The sequence below is a fragment of the Lottia gigantea genome (genome assembly GCF_000327385.1).
Source record: "Lottia gigantea unplaced genomic scaffold LOTGIsca_22, whole genome shotgun sequence".
In the NCBI taxonomy this organism is placed as follows: Eukaryota; Metazoa; Mollusca; class Gastropoda; family Lottiidae; genus Lottia; species Lottia gigantea.
The window spans coordinates 1128597-1151742 of record NW_008708555.1 but is presented as its reverse complement, the minus strand read 5'-3'; the positions used below and the strand labels follow the sequence as shown (position 1 = coordinate 1151742).

At 37.2% G+C, this 23146-nt stretch overlaps 3 protein-coding genes across 3 annotated transcripts; 1 reads left to right on the top strand and 2 right to left on the bottom strand.

Annotated features, from left to right (window-relative positions):
- Positions 1–1522: 1522 nt before the first annotated feature.
- LOTGIDRAFT_159863 (hypothetical protein) lies at positions 1523–4685 on the bottom strand (the record flags this gene model as incomplete). Its single annotated transcript, XM_009054566.1, has 3 exons — positions 1523–1687; positions 2406–2570; positions 4314–4685. The coding sequence occupies 3 exons, from the start codon at positions 4683–4685 to the stop codon at positions 1523–1525; spliced, it is 702 nt and encodes a 233-aa protein (XP_009052814.1).
- A 2466-nt stretch (positions 4686–7151) lies between these two features.
- LOTGIDRAFT_159862 (hypothetical protein) lies at positions 7152–8971 on the bottom strand (the record flags this gene model as incomplete). The annotated part of the gene is made up of 4 exons (XM_009054565.1): positions 7152–7195; positions 7336–7477; positions 7829–8032; positions 8810–8971. 4 exons carry the CDS (start codon positions 8969–8971, stop codon positions 7152–7154), a joined length of 552 nt encoding a protein of 183 aa, XP_009052813.1.
- An 8961-nt stretch (positions 8972–17932) lies between these two features.
- Positions 17933–22338, top strand: LOTGIDRAFT_159861 (hypothetical protein; the record flags this gene model as incomplete). The annotated part of the gene is made up of 5 exons (XM_009054564.1): positions 17933–18164; positions 19241–19524; positions 20117–20281; positions 21913–22054; positions 22295–22338. The coding sequence occupies 5 exons, from the start codon at positions 17933–17935 to the stop codon at positions 22336–22338; spliced, it is 867 nt and encodes a 288-aa protein (XP_009052812.1).
- Between the last annotated feature and the right edge of the window lie 808 nt (positions 22339–23146).

Below are 23146 nucleotides of genomic sequence, written 5' to 3'. Positions count from 1 at the left end.
CAGATGTCATTTCAAGAGAACTAACCGTCTCAGATGTCATTTCTAGATGACTAACCGTCTCAGATGTCATTTCTAGATGACTAACCGTCTCAGATGTCATTTCTAGATGACTAACCGTCTCAGATGTCACTTCAAGAGAACTAACCCTCTCAGATGTCACTTCAAGAGAACTAACCGTCTCAGATGTCATTTCAAGTTGACTAACCGTCTCAGATGTCAATTCAAGAGAACTAACCGTCTCAGATGTCACTTCAAGATGACTAACCGTCTCAGATGTCACTTCAAGAGAACTAACCCTCTCAGATGTCACTTCAAGAGAACTAACCGTCTCAGATGTCACTTCAAGAGAACTAACCGTCTCAGATGTCATTTCAAGTTGACTAACCGTCTCAGATGTCACTTCAAGAGAACTAACCGTCTCAGATGTCATTTCAAGAGAACTAACCGTCTCAGATGTCAATTCAAGAGAACTAACCGTCTCAGATGTCACTTCAAGTTGACTAAACGTCTAAGATGTCACTTCTTGTGGACTAACCATCCGACATGCCACTTCAAGTGAACTACACATCTGTCGTGCCATTTCTAGATGACTAACCGTCTCAGATGTCATTTCTTGTGGACTAACAGTCTCAGATGTCATTTCTAGTGAACTACCCATCTGTCGTGCCATTTCTAGATGACTAACCGTCTCAGATGTCATTTCTTGTGGACTAACAGTCTCAGATGTCATTTCTAGTGAACTACCCATCTGTCGTGCCATTTCTAGATGACTAACCGTCTCAGATGTCATTTCAAGTTGACTAACCGTCTCAGATGTCACTTCAAGTTGACTAACCGTCTCAGATGTCATTTCAAGTTGACTAACAGTCTCAGATGTCATTTCTAGTGAACTACCCATCTTCAGATGTCATTTCTAGATGACTAACCGTCTCAGATGTCACTTCTAGTTGACTAACCGTCTCAGATGTCACTTCTAGTAGACTAACCGTCTCAGATGTCACTTCAAGTTGACTAACCGTCTCAGATGTCATTTCAAGTTGACTAACCGTCTCAGATGTCATTTCTAGTGGACTAACCGTCTCACATGTCAATTCAAGAGAACTAACCCTCTCAGATGTCATTTCTAGTAGACTAACCGTCTCAGATGCCACTTCTTGTGGACTAACCATCTCAGATGTCACTTCTTGTGGACTAACCAACCGACTTCCCGTCTGTCGTGCCATTTCTAGATGACTATTCGTCTCAGATGTTATTTCTATTAGACTAACCATCTCAGATGTCACTTATAGCGGACTACTCATCTATTTCTAAAGAAAAATTACTTCTGAGGTTGTCCATCAATATTTAAATTTTGGTACTTTTTCAATAAGAGTAGATATTCATCGATGGATTTACCCGTGGTCAAAACTTAAAAAGGATCTCTCTTATATTTTCCGATTATTCAACAAAACAAAGTCATAATTGAAAAACGCTTAAATTGGTTTTAAGATGCAATGTTTTTAAATTTTATACTTATCTCCCTTTAAACTACTGTACATAACTTACTGAACGATGGATCGGTTTCTAATTTGATTGGATATTTCGGCTTCCCGCCGCCACATGCACCATCGCCCTTCAACGCAATCGTGTGGTCATTTCTTAGTACTGTTGAAAATTCACCATCAGTTCCGAATTTAATCCATTCATTCTGGAAAACAATTTTATTTTATATAATTATATTAATGTTAATAGATGAATAAAATAAAAACAGTAGTTTGCAGATAGAGCACGAACTCGCACCCTGTCATTTTTAAGCTAAGATCATTGCTGGGAATCAATTAAGAACCAATGTATCATCTTTGCATTGCTTACCTGATTTGTTAGAATTCGCATTTCCACAAAATTCACGATTCGTTGCAAAACGCGATTCGTTGCCATTTGTAATTCGTTACAATATGTGCTTTTTTCAATTCGTTATTCGTTGCCATTCATGTTCGTTACAATTCATGATTCGTTACAATTCATGATTCGTTACAATTCACGATTCGTTACAATTGATGATTTGTTACATTTTTGATTCATTATAGTTCAGGATTCGTTACAATGCACGATTCGTTAGAATGTACGATTCGTTACAATTAATGATTAGTTTCAAATGATTCGATTCAAATCGTGATTCATTACATTACGCGTTTCGTTACGCGTCATCGCTCGTTACAATACATTTGCATGAAGCGCCATTAGCCTACTCTCTTTCAAGTTCCAACCGTCGGGGGTTCTTTAACATGCCTGTAGTACACGACCCTCGGTTTATTGTTCCATCCAAACGACTAGACACTTTTGCCGAGATAAAGCCTTGACTTCGGGTTAGTGAAAAACCGCGGCTCCGCCAAAACTTTTTAAAAAGATAAAAAAAAGTTACATACCATTCCACTAAATATAAGACCAGTATCAGCTACGCTCATGCCAGCTACCCCTTTGTAATCACAGCTTGATGTATATCCTGAGCACGATTGTACCCAACCATACCTAACTACCTTTCCCTGGATTTGAGTAGTGAAGTTAGAATCCGTTTCAATGATAGTCATCGTCTGTATAAAAAAATAAACATTTAGACTTCATTTTTGTCTGAAATCATGCTACTAATTTTTTTTCACATTTTGAGAAAGTTTTTGAATAAAACGTGTACTATGCGTTAGAAATAACGACAAATAGATGGACATAATTCATTAATATTCAGAGCATACCAGTAGTATACCAGCTTAAAAATAATGCAAATTGCAACTTACGGCTGTGTCTTGTGACTGTTGCTTTTAGTAGTCCCTATTGACTTACGGCTGTGTCTTGTGACCACAGCTTTTACTTTTAGTAGTGCCTATTGACTTACGGCTGTGTCTTGTGACTGTTGCTTTTAGTAGTCCCTATTGACTTACGGCTGTGTCTTGTGACTGTTGCTTTTAGTAGTCCCTATTGACTTACGGCTGTTTCTTGTGACAGTTGCTTTTAGTAGTCCCTTTTGACATACGGCTGTGTCTTGTGACCACAGCTTTTACTTTTAGTAGTCCCTATTGACTTACGGCTGTGTCTTGTGACTGTTGCTTTTAGTACTCCCTATTGAATTACGACTGTGTCTTGTGACTGTTGCTTTTAGTAGTCCCTATTGACATACGGCTGTGTCTTGTGACCACAGCTTTTACTTTTAGTAGTCCCTATTGACTTACGGCTGTGTCTTGTGACTGTTGCTTTTAGTAGTCCCTTTTGACTTACGGCTGTGTCTTGTGACCACAGCTTTTACTTTTAGTAGTCCCTTTTGACTTACGGCTGTGTCTTGTGACTGTTGCTTTTAGTAGTTCCCTTGACTTACGGCTGTGTCTTGTGACTGTTGCTTTTAGTAGTCCCTATTGGTTTACGACTGTGTCTTGTGACTGTTGCTTTTAGTACTCCCTATTGACATACGGCTGTGTCTTGTGACCACAGCTTTTACTTTTAGTAGTCCCTATTGACATACGGCTGTGTCTTGTGACTGTTGCTTTTAGTACTCCCTATTGACTTACGGCTGTGTCTTGTGACTGTTGCTTTTAGTAGTCCCTATTGACATACGGCTGTGTCTTGTGACTGTTGCTTTTAGTAGCCCCTATTGACATACGGCTGTGTCTTGTGACCACAGCTTTTACTTTTAGTAGTCCTTATTGACATACGGCTGTGTCTTGTGACCACAGCTTTTACTTTTAGTAGTCCCTATTGACATACGGCTGTGTCTTGTGACTGTTGCTTTTAGTAGTCCCTTTTGACTTACGGCTGTGTCTTGTGACTGTTGCTTTTAGTAGTCCCTATTGACTTACGGCTGTCTTGTGACTGTTGCTTTTAGTAGTCCCTATTGACTTACGGCTGTGTCTTGTGACTGTTGCTTTTAGTAGTCCCTTGTGACTTACGGCTGTGTCTTGTGACTGTTGCTTTTAGTAGTCCCTATTGACATACGGCTGTGTCTTGTGACCACAGCTTTTACTTTTAGTAGTCCCTATTGACTTACGGCTGTGTCTTGTGACTGTTGCTTTTAGTAGTCCCTTTTGACTTACGGCTGTGTCTTGTGACCACAGCTTTTACTAGTCCCTATTGACATACGGCTGTGTCTTGTGACCACAGCTTTTACTTTTAGTAGTCCCTATTGACTTACGACTGTGTCTTGTGACCACAGCGTTTAGCCGATTTGTGATTTTCTGTTTTGACTTGTGACTGTTGCTTTCAGTAGCCGATTGGTCATTTTCTGCTGTGACGGCAGCTCAGTAGCTCCTTAATGAAACAAGATTTTTGTAGTTTATCGTGGTTTAACTTACCCTTATATCTACACCAATTTTGTTATATAGTGTTCGACCTGAATTTTCATGTTCGTAAGTTTCCATAGAGCATGATGTGCCATCTGTATAGCGATTGTTTTGGTACATGAAGAGGTTTGTTTCAAATAATGTCAGATATTCGGACGGAGTTGGTGTATTCATGCCTTTACAATAAATCTTTACCGGTCTATAGTTGTATATCGCAGGGTATAGCCAGTATTCGCCGTCTGTGGTGTAGTTAGGATCACATAGTTTTACTTGGGCACACGACTGTACATCTGTTAAAAAATATGATAAAATCAGACTAAAGAGCAGGACTGCAGAACCTCGTCTTATACCTTGACTGCAATAGCTATTTTTCTTGTAACCCATATTTTGCATAAAGTTTGATATCTATTCATATCTGAACTATTAACGAGTCTGTCAACATATTACCGGATATCTTTTGATGTTCCTGTGTCGCACACAGTGCCACAAAAACAGCCTAGGAACGGATTGGGCCAGATTTCTAGAACGTAGTTTAAAAATTTCCTTTGGGTTGTCAGCTCCCAAAAATGTGGAAAAATTAGGGGACATACTAACTCAATGGGGACAACTCTGTAGAGACGTCATAGCTGCAAGCCTTTTACGAAACGTCTAGGAGGGTTGCGACAATTTATTGATTTGGTGCATTCTGACACATATACCCGGCCACTCTTGTATTGGCTATGAAGTTGTTATTCAAATTTATACTTACAACTCAAATAATATGTGGAGCCTTGCTTCGGAATCAAACTGGTAGCTAAAGCAGTAGGTGTTCGTGGATGGACCAGGCAGGTTTCCGTCAACTTGTCATAAAAGAATGATGTTTTATCAGCAAGTGTAGTCAGCATACCACATCCACTGACGCTTTTAATATTCTGAATTACAGAAACTCCTGGTAGTGTTACATTGCTCATATATACCAGAAAATATACCTCTGATATCATTCCGTCTTATATTAACAGCTTTGCTTTACGTTCTCCGCTAATATGACCGTTTTCAAACTTATTGATAACAAATGAGACACGTTCAGTAGAAAACATAACTTGTTAGGCCAACGAGTAGTTTGCTAACTGAAGACAGAACAGTCTCAGTCGACCAAATACGCCATGAAAGATAGATTCTGTCGAATCCAATCATGCATAAGTTTTGAGACAAAAATCCCATGGTTATTAAATACGTCTCGAATGTAAGCTCCGTTGACACAAAGATATTATCATGCACCGAATGAAATGGTTACATATTTGGCCCATGAGAATCACGGTGTATATTATATGCAACGTAATGGGCTATATCAGAGGTTTTCAATCCATTAGCTCTTTCTCTTAGGTTTCCTCTGTATTCTTTTTCATGTTGGAGATTATAGCTAGACTGAATAGATGGCCTGATATTATAACTGTCCAAAAAATTCATACTAAACAATTTAGGAACCACCACCCCCAACCTCCGCTCTCATCACTAAAAAATAAGTCAAACTTAGCCTATTCCGGAAAATTGTCCTTGGTTGTAATCCCCTGGGATAGATTGACAAAATAAATATAAATAGGACGTCTTGTCATTCTGTTAGTCGATGATGATTTTAATTCAGAACCCGCCAAGATAACGTTCGATCACAGCCTTAGTAGAACCGTCTGGATATTTTTTAATTTAATATTAAAGTTTGAACTCAAAATTTTTATGGGAGATTAAGCTCTTTTTGTTTAATTCTATCATCTTCATTTGCTCATTCAGGTGCAGCAAAGTATTTTATTTTATTTCTTTTGTTTCGTGGTTCTTTATAGTTAAATATTCCTCAGATGAAACGCTTCGTTCTAGTTCATGTTAACCTACGGTACATTTTTAGTGAGTCAAGTGAACTTTTGTCTGTGATCTGATCATTCATGCATAGAACTTAGCTTATTGAACGCAAGACTGGTTGTTAGAACTAATACCGACTCCTTCTGAGAATATGGTCTGTTAAAAATTGTTCAATATTTCATAACTAAAGCGAAGTTTTGAAACAGACCATTGGGCACAAGTTAATTCTTTGGAACGAAGAATGTTACCAGACCATTTGAACAAAGAAAGATAAATATAGTTGATCGCGTTCACATAAGCAAATTCGGTATACGATAGGGGGGCAAAAAATCTAAGGTTGCCCGAATTTCTAACCTAGTTATGAGATTTTTGCCCGAAAAGCTTGCTTGTGGGGCTGCGGGACCAAATTACAATGTGCCCTTATTAATATGACCAAAATACTTTGTGCCGGTATTATTGTGACAAAAATACTTTGTGCCCTTATTACTGTTACCAAAATACTTTGTGCCCGTATTACTGTGACCAAAATACTTTGTGCCCGTATTACTGTGACCAAAATACTCTGTGCCCGTATTACTGTGATCAAAATACCTTGTTCCTTTTTTTAAATGGCTTCAGAATGTCAGTGTGAATAATTCTTTAATCTTTACTTAATTATAATTAATCCAAGTTTTTATATCATATTAAATTTTCACAGTACCCGGATGAGCTGCGACGGGAGACTTTCTTATCCTCGTAGAAGACAGAAGTGTGGGTGTCAAAGACTGGAAATAAATAGGAATTTACAAAAATGGTTTCATTCTCGCTCAATAGTTGAAATCTAAATCAGATAAAATTCTTTTACTACTTATGAAATAAAAAATCAATATCTAAAATTTAATCAAATCTATCAAAACACCAAGTAAAAGTCGGGAAATTCGACAAAATCAATGAGGTAGACATGAAATGAGTCCAATACACATACTGGATCATTCGTTGGCAGGCTATGTTCGGTATTAGAGCGTCAATAGGCAAAATAAATCAATAAACACAAACTGGTTCTGTGGCCGAATCATGTGATGGCTCTGAAAATAATCAAGAAAAAGTATATCAAAAACTATAAATATTATTTACCTGTCGACTAGGTAATGGTGAGTTTAAAAATTATAAATATTATGTTTATTTTATGAGGGACTATCGCTTTAAACTACTGTAAATAACTTACTGAACGATGGATCGATTTCTAATTTGATTGGATATTTCGGCTTCCCACCGCCACATGCACCATCGCCCTGCAATATAATCTGGTGGTCATTTCTCACTACTGTTGAAAATATACCATCAGTTCCGAATTTAATCCATTCATTCTGAAAAACAATTTTTTTATTATAATCATATTGTTTAGTGAAAGCGAGATACAAAATTGATATGTATTTGATCTAACGGAGTCAATTTTCGGCCATTTTAACATACAATATTTCAGTATTAACAACATCAACAGACTCGTTTAATAAGTTATTTATGTATTACAATAAAGAGGTTTTTTAAAACTGATTATGTGTATAGGAGAAGCTGATGTAATTCATTTGCAAGAACAACAGATGTCGGATTGAAAATTGGAATGTTGCAGATCGATGCTATCCGAAAAAAGTTAACTTTTTTAGAAACCCTCTTTACAATTCCTTTAAGTTAATGAAAGTATTGAAAAAGTTACCTACCAACCGACTAAATATAAAACCAGTATCAGTTACGGTCATGGCGGCCACTCCATTATGATAACAGGTAGATGTATATCCTGAGCACGCGTGAACCCAACCATACCTCATAACCTCTCCTTCTATTTGATCAGTAAAGTTAGAATCTGTTTCAATGATAGTCATCGTCTGTATAAAATAAAATAACCATTTAGACTTCATTTTTGTCTGAAATCATAAGTCATTAATGCTATTGAAAGCTGTCGCCACAAGCTCTCATGGACATTTGTCATTAAGGGGCTATTTAGAGCTGTGGTTTGATATTAGTCATAGTGAAATACAACTTGTGACCACAGCTTCAGTAGCCCCCTTATGACTAACGGTTGCAGCTTTAGACGAGAGCTTTCAGTAGCCCCCTTGTGACTTATGGAAGCAGCTCTTGATGGCAGTCTTCTTATAGTCGTCCCCTTTAGACTAACAGATGTAGCTTGTGACGGCAGTTGCAAATAGTCCCCTTTTAACTAACGGGTGCAGCTTGTGACGGCAGTTGCAAATAGTCCCCTTTTAACTAACGGATGCAGCTTGTGACGGCAGCTGCCAATAGTTCCCTTTTTACGAACGGTTGCAGCTTGTGACGGCAGCTGCAAATAGTCCCCTTTTAACTAACGGATGCAGCTTGTGACGGATGGCAGCCTAAGCAGTACCCTTAAGACTTACGTATCCAGCTGGGTTCCCTTTTGACTAATAGATGCGGCACACAGTAGTTTAGAAGCTTCTACTGACTTATGACTGCAGCTTGAGACTTTTAGAAGCCTTACGATGGCAGCCTTCAGTAGATGGTGACTTACGGCTGTGGCTTGTAACGGCCTCCTAATGAGTTACGGCTGTGGCTTGTACGGCTAGTGACTGACGACGTCAGCCTTCAGTAGATCCATTATACAACTCACGTGACTTGATGACTGTAATTAATCCAGATTTTTTGGAGTTCATCTTGGTTTAACTTACCTTTATATCGACACCAATTTTGGAATAATCTGTTCGACCTGAATTTTCATGGTTATAAGATTCCGAAGAGCATGATGTACCATCTATATAGCGATGATTTGAGAATGCGAAGAAGTTTGGAGAATGTAATGTCAGATATTCGGACGGAGTTGGTGTATTCATGCCTTTACAATAAATCTTTACTGGTCTATAGTTGTATATTGCAGGGTATAGCCAGTATTCGCCGTCTGTGGTGTAGTTAGGATCACATAATTGTACCCGGGCACACGACTGTAGGTCTACATCTGTTAAAAAAAATATCGTAGTATCAGACTAAAGGGCGGGGCCGTAGGAATCGGGGCAGCCCCCTCCCCCACCTCCCCCGCAGCCCCAAAAGCAAGTTTTTCGGGCAAAATTTCTCATAACTAGGTTAGAGACTCGGGCAATCTCATATATCGCGCCCCTCTCGGACGTAAACCTGGCTCTGCCACTGATAAGAAAGGAACTACAAGGATAAAAACTTAGGTTCACATAGGATCATTGGACAAATCTCTTGGCATTGATTTCTCCGGATAATCCGTACCCAATTACAGCTGCGTCGACTGGAGTAATGAGAAAAGATGATGCCGACCAAGATTATAGCCCACAAACATCATTTGTTCGAAATTAACAAACAAATGATATCATGATACAGTTACAGGGTATATTTGATGTTATCTTCTGTGCGATATGCCTGCATGTTCTTGTGCAGGTGTTTGGTATCAATTGGAATTCTTGGAGCAATTGGAGAATATTTCTATGGCTCTTTGGGGTGAATTTGTTTTAATTCATTATCTTTTATACCTCACCCTGTCGTGGCAGTTATTAAAATTACCCCAAACTTTCGTTCCGTTTTTTATTATCCACTTTTGTTGGGGTCTATAGACCGGTCTCATGGACATTTATCATATAATAACACCACCAGTCAATCACATTTTCTTGTCTGTCCAACGATGGGACTTCGTGACGTGAACAAGGTGTATTCCGCTAAGCATTAGACACACTTTTTGTTCGCGACACAATATCCCAGCATTGGACACGATAAAAATATAATAGTCTCACGGTGTCATCAAACGGACGAATGTTCAAGAGCGACACTTTTATACTCTAACTGAAGTGGCTAAATAAAAGATAAAAACTAATAAAAGCGGAACGAATGTTTGGTCTAACCTATCTGAAGTGGCCAAATAATGAAATAAATAATAAATTTTTGGGCAAAAACGTATAAAAAACGTTAAAATGAAGAGTGGGGTGATTAGGGTTGCAAACTATTTTTCTAGTACCACCCCCACCCCCGCTTTACCTTCACCTGTGACACCACTGTCAGATTCACTAGGTAGTTTTAATTCATAATTCAAATTTATACTTACAACTCGAATAATATGTGGAGCCTTGCTTCGGAATCAAACTGGTAGCTAAAGCAGTAGGTGTTCGTGGATGGACCAGGCAGGTTTCCGTCAACTTGTCATAAAAGAATGATATTTTATCAGCAAGTGTAGTCAGCATACCACATCCACTGACGCTTTTAATATTCTGAATTACAGAAACTCCTGGTAGTGTTACATTGCTCATATATACCAGAAAATATACCTCTGATATCATTCCGTCTAGTTTTTACAGCCTTGCGACCCTTTTGACTTCCATAAAATTTTACTTAACGTTTTAATTGGCCGTCTGAGACCTTTTGATCCTAAGAGACCAGTTAAGTAGAGAAAACCTACGTAGTAGTTTGTTAACTAAGGCAGAACAGTCTCAGTAGACTGAACACGTTATGAAAAGTGCATTCTGTGAAATCCAATCATGCAAAAATTTCCGTGGTTATTCAGTACGTCTCACTCGTTGACACAGCGATCAGTGGCAGCTGCAGCCTGTCGAGTCCAGGGGTACAAATAGGGGAGAGACTGACTCAAAGTCAAGGCCGAATTTAAAATAGTATGTGTAAACCTCATGTCGCTAGCCTCTCATGGAGTGTCTGAGAGGGTTTACCCACGAACATTTTCAAAATATTCAGACACATATTTTTGGGGAAACGTATAAGAACCATATCTTCAAATTTGTCAAAAATAAAGTAGGGGTGCACCTGTGCCCCTAGTGGCGCAGTGACTGACAGCGATATTCACATGCGTCGAATGGAATATTACATATTTGGCGCTTGCGAAGCAAGGATTTGCCATTTTCATCATTTGAGTTTATAATAAAAGGCATATGAACCTATCATTGGCTCAATTTTCTATTCCAGTATATTCGCTTTCTATTAAATTTACTTTTCTCCCGTCGCCCATGAAAATTTTACATGATCTACTTTTTCCATAATAATATATAATTATTCAGTTCATGGCCCAGGTTCCGTTTGATCGCAGCCTTAGAGCCTTCAGGATACTTTTACATTTGATATGATAGTTTGAACACGTGTTATTTTGTATGGGAGATTAAGCTCTTTTTGTTTAATTTTATCGTCTTCATTTGCTCATTCAGGTACAGCAAAGTATCTTATTTTATTTCTTTTGATTCGTTTTGGTTCGTGGTTCTTTGTAGTTAAATACTCCTCAGATGAAGCGATTCTCTCTAGTCCGTGGTTTCTATGGTAGAGTTGGGCTATATACCATATTATCGAAAAAAACGGTATGAGAAAAAAAAACAGACGATACTATATGGCATTTTTCCTATACCCGTATACCTAGAAACTACGATATCGTGAGATTTAAGCAGAGCTAAACGTTTAAACATAGACCATCATTTTAGGATCAATTTTCGAAACACTTTCTGGATTATATTTTATAAAATGGGCCAAAATGACCGTTTAGAAACCATTTATAAATTATGTAATATAGCTCCTTAAAGGCTTGCCATAAGACAACTACTTTTTATTACCCTGGGCTATGAACTTTCATTTGAATCACAAGTAAGCCATTTGGTGATGTGGCTTATTGTTAAAATTGCGTCAAAATTCTGAAATACGACCTTTTTCAGCTCATCAATTCCTTTCCTACAATGTATTAGTTCTTCGAGAGCTGTGCATGTTGTTTTCTTTTTGTGTTACAGCACGTCTATCTGACATTTTGGTAAATGCTAGAGCTTGATCAGGGGACGTTTATAGAAACTTTTCCGCACCTCAATTTTTATCAGGGCTCGAAGTCCGGCAGTGGTTTAGTGGTGACCTATTTGAACTTCACGTCAGTTTTCCAATATAAAACAATTTGTTTAACTATTTTGTAATCCTCATTCTTTCCCAGAATGAATCAATACAACCAGTTTTTTGTCGAATTTTTATGAAGTCTTGTCATATAGTAGTAGTATATTTTCCAAAAACGCAGCAGTATGCAAAAGGTCGCAATTGTTAACTCTGTTGTTCTGGAATTTCACGACAAATCCGGCCTTACTCCTTCCTCAGACATAATAGACAGATGGGATATCATAACAATCGGGCCAGACCTATAATGTCACATTTTTGGGAGTTGCTTCGACCCATGATTTTAATAATTTTTACCATGTTAAAAGACAAATTTCGCATAAAGTTTGGTATCTATACAAAGCTGGACCATTAATGAGTCTATCAAGATATTGCCTTGTGTTTCAAGCATGGTGACCATTCTCAAAAACTAACAACCCCAAGTGGGTCCCCACTATCTATCTGATAGTGCGTCTCTCCCAAACGATATTTTATATTTTTAGGCCGGTATCCCACTGGCATATCACGTCCAAGGAACAGAAAGGACCAGATTTGTCGAGTAATATTGTAATATTCAACCATCAGTTAAGAATTAAAATCGATGGTAGTTTGCAATAAATACAGGAATAGGTTAACTACTTGCTTCAAACGCAAAATTCACTATCGTGGTTAACAGGATCTAAGATAGGCAATAAATCAGAATGATAACTGAAGTATTGTTTGTAATGATGTCAAGAAATGTAACGATTTTAGATAATTCTACTGTCCATAACATCAAATCAACATCGAGCTGTGCTTCTCTTACAACAGCTGCCAAAAAAACATCGTTCATTTACAATGGTAATAACAACCAGTGTACGATGAATCCAACAGCTAGTAATATAATGTCGTCTGGTGATTCTGTGTATTTTGTTGGTAAAGGTAAGCGAGATTTATACATACTCTTTTGGCAACTTCATTTTGTATTACCTCGACTTTTGAATTTTGAAAAAACTGAAATATTTCAACCAAGCGTTCAATTCACATGGAAAGTCTTAAGTAAGGTTTTAAATGTGATTTGAAGGCTTTGCTGAAATATTAGACCTTTTTAAGAAATTCGACTTAAAAAGTCGAGGAAGAGATTCAAAATGGTTGTGAACTACGCTCATGTGTGTTATTTCCATGTATTCAACACCATATGCAACACAGTACTGTATCTTATTTTTACAACACTCGGTATGCAGCGTATATTGGGAGTGATTAAACGAGAGCGATTCGTTAGTGAAAGGATTAAAAGATGTTGCCTTTGACTTACAAAATACTTCAAACGAAAGAGGAAAAGTTTTGACCATCAAAATTGGGTTGTGACCACGTAAGAGGATATCACAGTCCCGTTCTAATGATGTTACTTTTAAGCGTATCGTGAAGGACACATTTCTTGAAAAAAAAATAACGAATTGTGGGATAGCCAAGTAGAGCAATATCACATTTTTTTGTTTGGTTTCGATATCCTACAATTCGTCGCTGGGCTTTTAGCAACCTTATGTTTTACTCAAGGCCTGTAAACATAATATTATATTCTCTAATCATAAGTTTGATAATGATGATGTTTTTTTCCAGAAACATGCAAGTTTCAAGAGGAAACGAGAAATGGTTCAGCGTATGGGTTAAACAGATTTTATGTGGGCACTGAAAACCTAACCCTGTGTAGACAGAACTGCTACACGCCATGTACATGGTGGGTACACGTGGATTATTTATGTAGCTTTTATCGCAGTCCAACAATTGCTTTTAACATTGAAATCACGACACCCGAGGAGTGCAAAGCTTTTTGTGCAAGTGAAAAAAAGTGTGTTACTGCCTCGATAATTCTTTCGGGTGGTCCGTGTATTTTGTATGATACAAAACAAACACAATTTTACGAAGAGTCGTCACCACGAACAGTTTACCATAAGATTAACATTAATTGTGGCTAATATACCAATTTCTCATTATAATTAAATAGAATATTACTATTATATTTTCTTTCGTTCGTTTATAAAGGGTGAAGATAGCAAATTTAGGAACTAACAGTCAGATGTAATGCTCAGTCTATTTTTAAAAGGTTCTCGAAAATCTAACATACGAAACTACGTAGAGTGTTTACATGGAAATAACACGCCCGAACGTAGTTGACAACCATTTTGAATCTCTTGCTTCACTTAAGAAGTTGAATTTTGAATATTTCAACAAAGCCTTCAAATCACAGTTCAAGGTTAAGAAATGTTTTTTAAGGTAATTGCAGGCTTTGTTGAATGATTGTATCCCTTTTTAAAATTCGACTTATTAAGTCGGGGAAGAGATTCAAAATGGCTGTGAACTACATTCGTGTGTGTTATTTCCATGTAAGAACTATACGTACTTTTGTATGGGAAATGTACATCATGATATCGACCAACAGATTGGTCTTTTTTGACTTTTTGAAAGATGACTGATAGGCTGAAGTAACGCCATCCTCAAAAGGCCAAGCTATCACGAACGTATACCAATATGACTGCAATAACCACCTTTCTTGAATCACGGAATAGCTTTTTGATTGGACAGAAAGACAACGAATACTATGCCTTATTGTTTACAGATTTTCTGTCTGGGACTCTGATTGGCTGTATTCGCTAACGTAGAATCCAACCAAATCGCTGCATTTACAACTTCCGTGAGATAATACAGTATACTCTGTGTAATCCGACATACACTGATACCGTAAAACAATGTCGGATTAGCGAGAGTTTCATGTATGCAAAATATGTATATTACTCTCCTTGGCAACCTATTTTCATGCTTACATGATTTTAATTGTATCTAATGATTAGGCATTGGCGGTTATTTCTTAGCTGTTAAAAAAACGGCGAATTTGAATTTTAATTAAAATATATCGAATTCTGAATATGTGTTTATCGATCACGTGTTGTAATTACAGCCGTTGTTTTTATCTCTTACTTTTTGAGTGTCTGAAAAATATTTTTTTGCTTCAAGAACAATTTAAATGTTTTTTTTCAATTTTAATTACATTAATATATCGTTGAAACTCCTTTTTAATAAGATGGTAAATCAATTAATTGGCGTCGTTTATTGTACTCAGTTCACTAGAATTAGAACGTGGGTCATTTACCGAGTAAAATATATCGTCTGCTCCAATCTCGTATCTCCAAGACAACCAGATCCGTAGCCAGCGGAGCTGTTAAGTCGTAGTAATCGAATTCTGATATTGCCCATAAGCTGACAGAAATGGCCGCTTCAGAGACTGAAAATCCGAATGCCGAAAATGACCACAGTCATAACCCGAGACGCAAGGATGCAAAGGGTTTCGGCAAATAACTGCCACTACATTCCCATACAAACAAGTTTTGCAGAAATTAGCAGCCAACCGCTAGTTTCCTGCACATGAAACGGAGTGAGACGAAATACAGGCATGGGTATAATTGTGGTCCGATTTGGCTGAGATGAATTCACTCCCTTGGAAATGAAAAATAAGACTTTTGATTTATTTTCCTGGACCCAAATATTGATATTTCAGAAAAAATTGAAGAGTCATTCACTTTCAGACGGCAAGAAGTATCAGGCAAATTTTAGAAAAATGGAATGGGTCCAATTATATCGGACAGGCTACTAACAGATGCCTATTCACGGGTGCGATCCCACTACTGCGCGACATGGGGACTTTTGCCTGCTGCGTTTCCACCCTGGGCTGATTCGTCCCTCCTAAGACAACCTGGTAACTCTCGGCTCCCCGAGTGAGACCATATTGATGCAGGGCTGGGTCGGCTTAATTGCTTTATTGTGGTCCGATTTTATGGCTGAGATGAATTGATTCCCTTGAACATGAGAGTTTAGTCTTACGATTTAAGAAGACCTTGCATTACATACCTGGTATTTTGAACATCATATAGAAATGTTGCTTTAACGTATAAATTGACGTGGAAGGAAGGTACAAACACCACATCGCCAACCCTAGCACATCTCGTTGTTTCGGTTTATATATATATAATAAAAAAGAGAAAAGGGTACGTTTCAAATTCAGTGCTCCCAGTTGTTTTCATTAAAGAGACAGACGATAATCGTTTAACTCAGTGATATATGCATGGGTCTCAAGTTTTTTGCTTACCATCTCCTTAAATTCTTAAAGAGATTATCAGTGGTTGATTTGGGTCTTAAATATATGTTAATAGTCTACAGAAGTACCAGAAATATACGAGAATAGCATAATTCCTTCAAAAATACCTCAAACTAGGACTTTAACCTTCATTTTCTATATAAGGCATCAGCATCATATCAAGAAAAGACGACTCGTCTTTTTAACTTTCAAACGCGGATAATTCTAGACAAACGGGGATTTGAAGACTCATATTTCGACGGTGAGCTGTGAACACTGTGGCTGATTCGTCTGAAAACTTTTGAGACTAAGGTACAATTGGTCCAAAAAAATGGCAAACTTGTCCCTTTAAGTAAAATCAAATGATGATGTAGACGGAATAGGTCACTTTACACTCAATCTTAATAACACCATAAAAGTAATTAAAGTATTACATAAAAACTGCAGACCGAAGTGGCATACGATACTACATATACAAATAACTCACAACGAAAGTCTCTACCTCGACTTAATCAATGGAATTTTTTTTTTTTTTTTTTTTTCAAAAAAAGACCTTAAATCTTTCAAAGCCTTAAAATCAAATGTAAATTGAATGTTTTCAAAAATTCGAATCGAAAATGTTTGTGAACTACGTTCGTGTGTGTTATTTCAAACCATACGTAGTTTCTCAGTGGCTTCTTTTGTACCAACCGCATACCGAAGTCGCTAATGTGGTCGTGATTCACTGTACTTATAAATATCTTCTTTTGTTCAAATGGTCTGGTAACACTCTTCGTTCCAAAGAATTAACTTGTGCCCAATGGTCTGTTTCAAAACTTCCCTTTGGTTATGAAATATTGAACAATTTTTAACAGACCATATTCTCAGAAGGAGTCGGTATTAGTTCTAACAACCAGTCTTGCGTTCAATAAGCTAAGTTCTATGCATGAATGATCAGATCACAGACAAAAGTTCACTTGACTCACTAAAAATGTACCGTAGGTTAACATGAACTAGAACGAAGCGTTTCATCTGAGGAATATTTAACTATAAAGAACCACGAAACAAAAGAAATAAAATAAGATACTTTGCTGCACCTGAATGAGCAAATGAAGATGATAAAATTAACCAAAAAAAAGTTAAATCTCCAGTAAAAAATATTTTGTGTTCAAACTATAATATTAAATTAAAAAATATCCAGACGGCTCTACTAAGGCTGTGATCGAACGTTATCTTGGCGGGTTCTGAATTAAAATCATTATCAACTAACACAATGAAAAGATGTCTCATTCATATTTATTTATGTCGATCTAGCATTAGTGACTGTGCGGTGCTGAATTGTTTAGCATGACTTTTTTGGACAATCATAATTTCAGTCCATCTATTCAGTCAGGCTATAAACTCCATCATGCAAAAGAATACCGAAATATTAAGGATTTATATAACAAGAATCCTGGAAGGGCTAATAGATCGAAATCCTCTGATATAGCCCATTACGTTGCATATAATATACACCGTGGTTCTCATGGGCCAAATATGTAACCATTTCATTCGGTGCATGATAATATCTTTGTGTCAACGGAGCTTACATTCGAGACGTATTTAATAACCATGGGATTTTTGTCTCAAAACTTATGCATGATTGGATTCGACAGAATCTATCTTTCATGGCGTATTTAGTCTACTGAGACTGTTCTGTCTTCAGTTAGCAAACTACTCGTTGGCCTAGCAAGTTGGTTTTCTACTGAACGTGTTTCATTTGTTATCAATAGGTCACTGACGACCGAAAACGGTTTGAAACATTTATAAAAGCAGAAAACGTAACGCAAGGCTGTAAATATAAGACGAAATGATATCAGAGGTATATTTTCTGGTATATATGAGCAATGTAACACTACCAGGAGTTTCTGTAATTCAGAATATTAAAAGCGCCAGTGGATGTGGTATGCTGACTACACTTGCTGATAAAATATCATTCTTTTATGACAAGTTGACGGAAACCTGCCTGGTCCATCCACGAACACCTACTGCTTTAGCTACCAGTTTGATTTCGAAGCAAGGCTCCACATATTATTTGAGGTGTAAGTATAATTTTTTTATTAAAAAGTGCAAAGCTAATCTGACATTGGCTGCGCCAGTGACGGTACAAGGGGGTGGGTCTGATTGTCAGATTATCAGTGAGTGTAAAATGGTCAAATTGTGTAGGAAATGACCATAAACTGACACGGCCTAACCCAAATCGCGTAGTAAATGACCATAAACTGACACAGCCTAACCCATATCGCACTGTAAATGACCATAAACAGACACGGCCTAACCCAAATTGTGTAGGAAATGACCATAAACTGACAGGCTGGAAGCTACAAAATTTCCAAATCGTGATTGGGATGGATATTATTAAAAAACAATATTGCTCTCACATCCATGAGCAAGCTGCATTAGTTCATCACTGACCACAAATAAATAGGCCTAAATATTCTGATATAATAATAAAATCATATCAATTGATTGTTAGTGTTAGTATGAATGAAAGTACTATAATTAATGTACATGAAGAAACATAGTTGCTGTGATCATAAAATATGTTTTAAAATATTCTTTCGTTTTCAATCACAAATTTGTTGAAGCCTTCGGCGCAACTTTTGTCTCAATTTTTAGGTCTTTTCTGACCCAATTCGGGCAGTTCGTGAATTTTACACCTACCGTTAGACTATGCTTGATATTGACCAGGTGATCGTTTTCTTCTATGGTATTTAAGATAATCAATAAAAAAAATTTCCCCCAAAAAGATCCGCAGGAATATTTTCTTTATGTATATTTTCTATTGCTACCAGACATCTGAACTAGTTTTTGTTTGAGGAGTTTTGTATAACAGTCGGTTAGAGCGTTGGAAATTTTTACTTGATGTCATATGCTTGTTTATGTCGAACAAATGGGGGTTGTGGGTAATAATCTTGGTCGACGTGTGAAAGTCATCTTTTCTCATTTTCCAGTCGACCAAGGTGTAAATGGGTATGGCTAATAAGACTAATACCAAGAGATTTGTCTATGTTCTTATCATGTTGACAAAAGTGGGGTGGGCTATGTTTGTCCCTTAGCCACAATTTTCAGCTCCCTGATTCCCCTTTAGTCTGATACTACGATATTTTTTTAACAGATGTAGACCTACAGTCGTGTGCCCGGGTACAATTATGTGACCCTAACTACAACACAGACGGCGAATACTGGCTATACCCTGCAATATACAACTATAGACCAGTAAAGATTTATTGTAAAGGCATGAATACACCAACTCCGTCCGAATATCTGACATTACAATCTGCAAACTTCGTGATGTACCCAAACCAGCGGTATATAGATGGTACATCATGCTCTTCGGAATCTTATAACCATGAAAATTCAGGTCGAACAACATATTACAAAATTGGTGTAGATGTAAAAGTAAGTTAAACCACGATGAACTACAAAAAAGTTGATTAATTAAAGCTGTCACATACTGCAACTCATTAAGGGGCTATACGTAGGTGCCGTCACAAGTCGCAACAGTAAGTCACTAATGGGTTTGTTTTGAAAGCTACAAGCCACAGCCGTCACAAGACTCAGCAGTAAGGCTTATGGGGGCCACTGAAGGCTATCGTCACAAGTCGCAGCCATAAATCATTTTGAGGCTTGTACATTCTCTGAATTCATGTGCCCATACATTGATCGTTTTAAGTTTAATTTAAAAATCAGTTGCCTAATTTCAGACAAAAAAGTCTAAAGTTACGTTCACACTAGCACGAAATTACTTCCAGGCAGCCATACGAATTCAGGGACTAAAACGTTTTCAGTGCATTGCATTCACACCTACACCGAATTCGGATTTGTGTGCCACTTGATCTTGGTGCTTTTGCGCATGCAAAGAAAACATTGTTACTCTTACTGCACGGAAACAATCATCGCTTTAAAACAATGAAATGGTTGTAGCAGTGATGAAGACACTCTTGTTAATTGAAGTTATCAGTAAATGTTTATTTTTATGTTTATTATACAGACGATGACTATTATTGAAACAGATTCTAACTTCACTCAGCAAATAAGGGGAGAGGTAATGAGGTATGGTTGGGTACAATCGTGCTCAGGATATACATCAAGCTGTGATTACAAAGGAATGGCCGTTATGAGCGTAACTGATACTGGTCTTATACTTAGTGGAATGGTAGGTAACGTTTTCAATACTGTCATTAACTTTAAGAGATTTTAACCATTTACACCATTCCAATTGTTGATCAGACGTCTGTGGCCTCTGCAAAGGATGATATCAGTGTCCACGATGCACATAAAGAGATTAAAAACCTCTTTACAATCCCTTTAAAAGGGATCTTAAACACGATTAAAAACCATATTTCATTAGCTAATATGAATTGTAACGAAATAATGGGGCGTGATTAGGAATGTTCTCCGGAGACCCAGTGGCCATATATGTCGACAATGAAAATGTTGCATATGAAATAAGAAAAGTTGTTTTTATATTTTTTCATATTCCTGAAATTAAATTCGAATAACAATTGAATATTTTTTTTTTTACTTCATGTAATTTCGATTCTGTTAGTCACGTGACTGCCACATGATCTTTCCAAAATGGCGACTTAGTTGAGAATTAAACAAGTGCCAACCAAATCAGGCAATTGCATTTTTTCTCCAAAGTCAGTGTCAAGCTAATTTGGTACAATAAAATAAATTTACGAGAATCACGTAATTCCTTTACAAATTGCTTTCTCTTTCTATGAATGTCTGTTCTATACATCTATATATGACAGAATCTGAAGAAAAGACGAATTGTCTTTTTAACTTTTAGAATAATTCTGCACACACATGGATTTGAAGGCTCAAATTACGAAGGTGTGCTGTGAACACTGTAACCTTATCTTAGCTAGAAAAAATCTCGTTTCTGAGACTAATGGTGCGGGAACACGAGTGGCCTTGGACGGAGATTTTTGTAGCCGACTCAAATCTTGAGTAAAATCTCGCGTGTGCCCGTGTTTCGACGACAAGATTATCGTGTCGCCGACAGGATTTATAATACCAAACAAATTGTCTCCGATAGTTTTATCGTCTGCGAGACAGACCGTCACCATCCAATCAGATTCATTTTCCCTTCAATTGCATGCTCCGCACGTGATTATCGATAAGGTGGAAAACGACCGACTGGAGATTTTTGTCTCCTCGTGTGCCCGTGTCAGTCGTTGAAACTCAAGACAAGACGCTAATCGGCGACAAAAGTCTCCGACCAAGACCGTTCGTGTGCCCACACCTTAAGGTACGATTGGTCAAACCGAAGGCGAACCTGTGCCTTGACGAAATGACCGGATATACATTGCATGAGAAATGGAAACTTAATAAAATTATATATAGGCACAGCTTTATGGAACAACAATCACTGGTTAAAGTTTTATGCAACGTTTGGACGTGTTTCCCCCGTCGTCCTAAGGCGGGGGAAACACGTCGAAAATAAGCAATATATTTAACACTTTGACATGGAAATTATCATTTCTGATAATTTCATTTTTGTTAGCTAAATTTTTTTTTTTTTGTATTTATTTTTTTATTTTTTTTATTTTCTTTTCAATTGTTCTTGCATTAGCGTCCTTTGCCTGCAGTGGCGGAGCCAGGTTTACGTTCCAGGGGGTGAGATATCTGCTGCCGCATCCTGCCCCCCCCCTGTGGCTCCGCCACTGTTTGCCTGCACATGTATGTGATTACGGCTCTGTATTTTGCAAGTTGATTTTAAACTCATAACAGACGAGTTTCTGAACAAGATTTTATTATATAAAATTGTTTGAATTTCAGAATGAATGGATTAAATTCGGAACTGATGGTGAATTTTCAACATTTCTGAGAAATGACCACCAGATTGTATTGAAGGGCGATGGTGAATGCGGCGGCGGAAAGCCGAAATATCCAATCAAATTAGAAATCGATCCATCGTTCAGTAAGTTATTTACAGTAGTTTAAAGCGATAGTCCCTCATAAAATAAACATAATATTTATAATTTTCAAACTCACCATTACCTAGTGTCAAAACAGAATCACTGAATATCACGATGAATACAATAGGCTTCAAATAATTATTAAAAAACGCTAATTATTTTTAGAAGGATTCTGACACCAGGTAAATCGACAGGTAAATAATTTTATAGTTTTTGATATACTCTTTCTTGATTATTTTCAGAGCCATCACATGATTCGGCCACAGAACCAGTTTGTGTTTATTGATTTATTTTGACGCTCTAATACCGAATATCCCGTTCACTTACAAAGTTTTCTGCAAACATTATGAAAGGGACCTTATCAACCGGTAGTTTGTTTTGGTTGCCAGTGGTTCAATACCATAAGCACTGGTTGAACTAAGTCCACGGGCCTCCAACCCGGGGGTATCCCGAAACCAAGGAAAAAAAATGCAGGAGAGCATATGTTAAAAAGAAATTCCTGGGGGTGAAAGAGAGCCCCACCCATCTACCTCGAACCACTGTTGGTTGTCGGATATTTTTTTGCTATTAATTGTTTATTACCCAGAATATCATGACAATACCATTAATTTTAATTTTAAGAATTTGAACTCTAACTGCTGGAAATGTCACTGTAAACTGTTTGCTGTAGGTTGATACGACTTGTAAATTCTTCTTTGTTACCCGATATTTTTTTCTTTTGATCTTTTGTAAATAACAAGAAATGTTTTAAAAAACCAGACCTGCCTTTAGAATACAGAACACAATTGTTGTATACATTGTAAAGCATTCTTGGTTTGTCCCTTAAGCTTGAATTCTTGCTTAATGAACTTTGTTTGCTTAAAATTTTAAAATCAGACGTACTTTTTAAAATGTACTCATTAAAACGTTCAGTGTTAATTCTATTCTAATACTATTACATATATATTTTATAATATATACCAAGCTAATCGACACATGTATACGCCTTGTAAATATCTTCTTTGTTATAAATGTTTTATTTATATTATAAACCTTGTTTTATGTTCGTTTAATCATACAACCTGACTATCAGATTACCCCCCCCCCCCCCCCCC